We start from the raw sequence: 6000 nt of genomic DNA, 5'->3' as shown, positions 1-6000 counted from the left end.
AGCCTTGGACGCCGGGAGCCAGCAGTCCAGGCAGTAGCGCCGTGCGGGGGGCTGCCGCAGGGAGGAGCAGAGGCCGGCGGCGCTCGGGCAGGGCAGCCCGGGGCGCGCCCCAGCCTTGCCTGTGGCTCGGGAGCCTGGCCGGCCCGCGTCCAGCGTGGCCACATGGCTTCGCTCCGCGCGCTGCTGTGCTGTCTGCTGCTCTTATACTGTGCGCTATGTGCCACGGCAGGCAGTCAGACCCCAGGTGCGTGCGGGTCGGGCGCGAGGGGGCTCGAGGGGTCTGGGGTGCACTTCGTCATCAGGGTGGCCACCCTGGCAAAGTTCAAACCGGTGGGAGGAGATGCACTGAGCTGGGGCCGAGCTGTTATCTCTTTCCCTGTCGTTCCTTTCCCTCTCTGTCGCTGGGGGTAGAAAGAAGGGGGGGCGGGGAGATTTGGGAACTCTGGTCTCTTCTTAGGGACTGTATTATCTTTATGCTTCTCTGTGTCATGTGTGTCTTTCTCCTTCAGTGTCTACTAAGTCTCCAGCTTGGGTTTATACGTGTGGGAATGTGTGCACGTGTGCATCCCCTGGCCACACTCACAGAAGCCCGCTAGCAGGTGATTGCCTCCCATCGCAGAGCACTGGGCGCACACTCTTCTGCACAGAAACACACTCAGGTCTTTGTTCCCCCAACAGAGCATCCTCAGGGGAGAAGATACGCCCCCCCTTACCTTCCAGCATGGTATTCTCTGGTGGCTTTGAGCATGGACAGGAGGTTTTGGCCATTTCCAGGCAGGGTTCATGTGCCAAAATGGATCCCTCTTGCAGCAGTCTTGGGGTCCTCTGCTACCGTGGGTGAGACTAGAGGACGGCAGCATCCCCCTGCTGGTGCAACTGCCTTGGACCTGGGGGCTCTTCAGGACACATCGTTTTCTGTTGTATCAGCGCTGTGAATCGGATAGGTGATAGATGCTGCTGAGTGGAAATGGAAATTCCTCCCAAACTCACATTCATGAATCACCAGGCCTGGCAGCCAGGGAGCTGTCATTCCCGCCTGGCCAGGCTGGGCACAGGGAGAGTGGAGAGGATGGGGCTACTGGCATGCAGCCTGGAGCATGGGCCATGACCTCACACTTAATTCAGCCCAAGTGGGCAGGTCACCCCCGTGTCTCCTCTTATATTTGAAGGTCTATATTTATCCTGCTTGGGGCCGGGCCATACAAAAATCTCAGCAGCCACTGTGCCACTTAAAAAAGTTCTCTTTCTAACCTTGGAAAACAGAATCACATATTCCCTTCCTCTCTTCTCCAGCCCCACCTTTCCCCTTGACACAGTCCTGCCATCCCCTGGGTTTCTAGGTGTGTTTGTTTTGCCAGCTGCCTTCTTGGGAGCTTGGCGAGGAGGGCCCTGCCCCAGGCTGGGCTGGTGACTTCAGCTCATCGAGGAGTTTGGGCAGATCTGGCTTTCCCTCTTGTGCCCTAGGGGACATTAGAGAATTCAGTCTTTTCCTAGGCAGTGCTGGAGGTTGGAGGGCTTGTTGCTAGAGTGACAGAATTCTGTTTGGCATCATTTGTTTCCTTCTGCTAAACTAGAAAAGGATCTGAGGGCCACAGGGAGCGATTTATGTCTAAAAATTACCTGCACATCATTCATCCAAGTGTAGAAATCCAAGAGCTCAGGAAGTGATGAGTGGAAAATGGATGAGCTCGGGCCAAGTGGTCCATAAGAGGATATTCAAGGTTGCCCTTCCCTGCCTGCCCTGTGGGATTTCCAGTGCCCCCTTACCTCTGGACATTAGAGTGACTTTTTTGTTTCCCTCCAACAGCACCGCGCCTCTCTGGAAAACTTAGTGACTATGCTGTGACCGTGCCCTGCAGCACAGATTTCCAGGGACGCTTCCTCTCCCATGTAGTGTCTGGCCCAGCGGCTGCCTCCGCAGTGGACAGGACACCCATCCCACCGTTGCACTCCAGGCACCTCCGGGTGGCTCGCAGCCCTGCCTTGAGCCTGGACAGAGGGACTTCGCCACCTCACAGGGTGCAGCGCTACTTCCTCTACTTCAACGTGACTGTTTTTGGGAAGGAACTGCATTTGCGCCTTCGGCCCAACCTAAGGCTGGTAGTGCCCGGGGCCTCAGTGGAGTGGCAGGAGGATTTTCAGGAGCTGTTCCGGCATCCTTTGCAGCAGGAGTGTGTGTACACTGGAGGTGTCACTGGAATGCCAGGGGCAGCTGTTGCCATCAGCAACTGTGATGGATTGGTAAGGGACCTTCCTTAACTCTCACTCTTGTTGAGCTGTGAGGCCTCCCAGCTCCTGGTTCTCCTGGTTTCTCTTGATTTCCCTGGGTTTGGGATTCCTGTGGGCAAAGTGTGCAGTGGGAGCCCAGTTGGGGGCTGTGCTGTCTTGCAGAGGGCACCACCGGCCCTCCCGGCCACCAGGCTCACACCCTGTCAGGTGTGAAGTGGCTGAGCTGGGATGGTGCCTTTATTTTGTGCAACCCCTCACTGTCCAAGGACACCTGGACCGTGAGCTACTTGGCTGAGTGTGACAAACTTGGGGCTGAGGAAGGCAGAAGTTTGAATGGCTGGGTGTGAAATTGTGGCCATGTCACTTGCTAGCCATGAAGGTTTGGATAAGTTAACCTCTGTGGTTCTTCCCTCTATGCATAAAGTGGAGACTCAGCCATTTCACACACACTTGCTGTTCTGGATGCTGAGGATATGGGAGTACCCAAGGCAGATGTGGTCCCTGGCCTCCCAGAGCTTACGCACTGGTCATACTGTGTGACCCACCTCCTCAGCCAGCGCATCAGGTGGTTGGCGCATGCCTGGTGTGTGAGCCAGGTTCAGCCAGTGTTAGCTGCTGATGCTGTTACCACTGTTGCTGCCTGACATCCTTCCTCTGAGTTGTCTTTTATCTGTCTCTCCTCCCAAAGCCAGGCCACTCTTCCCTGTCTGCCCTGCCAGGTCTCTCTCCTCGGACCCTCTCTGTCCTCCCAGACCGGGGAGGCCTTGGAGGGTTGGATCCCTTGTTGCAAACCAGGCCGCTGTGTTTGGTTTCTATCTCACTGTCAGCGGGTGTTGGCTCTCGCTGCCCCTGCTGCTCTCTGCGAATGTGTCAACCTTTGTGAGCTTGCGTGGCTGCTCAGGGCCTGCTGGGAGGCTCTTCCCACAGTCTCCTTTGGCAGTGACACCAAGTTTGAGCTGATATGTCCCACAAGGGGACCTGCTTTTTTCTGTCTGTACCCTTTAGGTTTGTGGGAGTGTGACTTGGACAGGGAGGGAGCAGGAATGCTGGGAGCACTCCTCCCCATCTTCCCAGCCTTTTGGGGTATCTTCCTGTGGCATATCATGGTGGCCCATGCTTCTCAACTTTTTCAGTCTCAGCCCCCTGAGAAACCATGTTACACACAGTTTCCCTCCATCACTCCCCTATGATTATATACCCCACACTGTATCAGTGTGCCCCAACCCAGGGGTACTAATGCCCACTGCTATGCTGCGGTGTTGTGCAGATACGTTGGTTTTATATATAAAAAGAAAGATTGTTTTTAACTTCCTCCACCCAGTTTTTTTTGCCACTGCAGGCAGTAGAGCCATGGAGAGCTGTGGTCTAGGCAGTGGCTGGTCCTCAAAATGGAGCGTGCCCTAGAATCACCTAGGTACTCTCTCAGAGGGGCAGAACCTGTCTCTCCAGGGAAGGTCCTAGCATCTGCATCATCCACCAAACTTTCCAGGCGATTTGTGGTAAAGGTTCCATACCCAGACTTTGAGTCACCCAGGCTGTAGGTTCAGGGGAGAAGCCTCAGACCTTACCTGGACTCCAGGGAAAGCCCCGCTGCCAGCCTGTCCTGGCTCTGCAGTTCTCTGGCTAGAGTGATGCTGTGTCCCTAGCTTTGGTTGAAAATCCAAGTAATGTAAGAAATCATCACGGATGCAGTATCTGTACAGATGGACAGTCAGAAAATGCCGGTGCAAACCGGAAGCTCAGCTGAAAGGTGTGGTGAACTCCTTGAGCCAGCACCCAAGGGACTGTTAGCTTTTCATGCCCCATTTCCCTGGCTGCTGTCCTAAATGAGATACGGGGGAGACTCTAAATCACTATATGCTGGGGGTCTCAAAGAAGGCATGCGTGGGTGACCATCACCATTAAAACTCCCTTGTTTTGAACTGGCTCAGCAGTCTGCTGACAAGTGATTGACTGCTACCTGTAGCGGCTGCAGGGACCAGGTGGTTTCCATAAAGAACCCTGAGCAGGGGCTCATGAGCCATGACCCTGTGGCTGCGTTGTGCAGTGTACTAGGTGACAAGCTGTGCTCTGGTCGCTGGGGCTGGCGTTGGTGGAGGTAGGGCTGTTTGGGGGCCCTGCGGCCTGGCCTGTCTAGGATGATATTGCTGACTTTTGGTGGCCTCTGAGTACATGTGCTCATGAGCTGTGTGACCTGGGCTTTAGTCTTCTCATGGATCCTGGGGCTGCATTTGCAGGTTCTTGGCAGATGGAAGTAGACTCTGGATGGCATATGCCAAAGCCAGGTCAGGTCTCCGCAGGCTTCTGTGAATGGTTCTCCAGAGTGTCATTCTGTATCCTGCACAGACGAGGCTCATGGAGAAGCTGCTTGCTCCCCAGTTCTTGGCTAGGGACAAAAGTGGACTTCACTGCAGTAAACCTCAGGCTGAACCACTAGTCAGCACCAGGGTGCTGCTTGGGCCCTCAGCTGTCTTCTCCTGAGGCCAGTCCTGAAGTCCAGTGTCCGGATGCCCACCCCCTCTAGGCCAGGGTGGCACTCCCTGGCTCTCTGTCCCCTGGGACACTCAGCACACTGCCTGAGGCCTGCCCAGAGGCCTCCCCTGGTAGGATTTCTTCACTCCTAGCCCAGCCAGGAAGTGCCCTGAGTCCCGAAAGGGCAAGGGACCATTGCATGCCACCCAGCGGAGCTCACCTTTGGACTCAGGAGCCACGCTGCGGCATTTCTGGTGATAAGGCTTAACTCTGTACTTTTCTCCCTAGATTTTAATCCCATTTTTTTCAAGTATCTCAGATACCAAGGTCATTCACTCCAAAGTGGCTAAAATAGTACGTACTGACCACTGGCCACGGGCAAGGTCCACCTGGTAAATCATAGGAAAATGACACCAATAAGAGAAGGTGTCCAGGTGTCTAACATCCCAGTCTCAGATGGGAATTAACTGCAGTGTCCCAGGTGCCCAGACAGCTGCTGTATGGATGGCAGAAGGAGTGGAAGGTGTCAGGGTCACTCTCCCCATTGTAGGTTCCAGCTGCAAATGAGTACTGCGTGGCCCCTTTAGACACCACACTTCTGGCCAGAGTCAGGGATAGGCAAAAGGGCTACAAGTCTGTCCACATGGGTGGGGGTGAGGGGCTGAGACGAGGAGGGTTGGGATCTTCAGACCCTTTTATAACTGAAGGTGTGTTGTGCTAGGAGGAAGGTGCTAAGTGACTCGTCCAGCTCTTCTATGACCTTGTTTCCCAGCCCAGCCCAGCCCAGTCCTGGCATGCAGCTAGGGCCTGGTACCAACCAGGGAAGGAGGAGTCAATCATAGGTTTACAGGGCCGGGTTTCAGAAATAAGTTTTGACTCAAAAATCAGCTCCAGTGTTGACAGGGTTCCTTGGAGGAGGTGGCGCTGGCTCAAGACTGTTCAGCATCATAAGCAGGAATGCAAGTGCTGGGCCTCTGGCCAGCAGATAGCATGACTGTCACGGCGGGTCTGGAGGATGTTTGGGGCAGGAAATGAGGGGTGTAGAGGCTCCGTCCAGCCTGCAGAGTGTTTCCTCTGGGGCTGGGAGCAGCTGGCTTGGGACTGTCACCCTCAAGGGTCTCAGACTGGGATTGTGTCCGGGCTGCAGCACTGACCTCTCCATGGGCCACTCTTCAAAGCCACTAATGCTCTGCACCTGGGAGGAATCTGGGTGGAGGCCTGGGGTGGTGCCAGTTCTTCATGAATATGGAGGGATTGTGGGTCAGCAGGAGGGTCAGCAGAGTGGGGTCCCCACTTCTC

The 6000-nt window shown here is 55.2% G+C and overlaps 1 protein-coding gene across 5 annotated transcripts in view; it reads left to right on the top strand.

The window, feature by feature from the left end:
- Positions 1 to 6000, top strand: part of Adamts14 (ADAM metallopeptidase with thrombospondin type 1 motif, 14) — a 71798-nt gene continuing 65798 nt past the window's right edge. For all 5 annotated transcript variants that reach the window (XR_001235098.1, XM_005390051.2, XM_005390049.2 and 2 more), the window contains exons 1-2: positions 1 to 244; positions 1808 to 2241. Coding sequence is in view for 4 of the 5 variants with exons in the window: in XM_005390051.2 (XP_005390108.1) it covers positions 163 to 244; positions 1808 to 2241 (516 nt within the window). In the remaining variant the exon portion in view is untranslated. The remainder of the gene's footprint in view (positions 245 to 1807; positions 2242 to 6000) is intronic.

This window comes from Chinchilla lanigera, unplaced genomic scaffold (assembly GCF_000276665.1).
Source record: "Chinchilla lanigera isolate Chin_1 unplaced genomic scaffold, ChiLan1.0 scaffold00036, whole genome shotgun sequence".
Lineage (NCBI taxonomy): Eukaryota > Metazoa > Chordata > Mammalia > Rodentia > Chinchillidae > Chinchilla > Chinchilla lanigera.
This window is presented reverse-complemented; position numbering and strand designations above follow the sequence as displayed.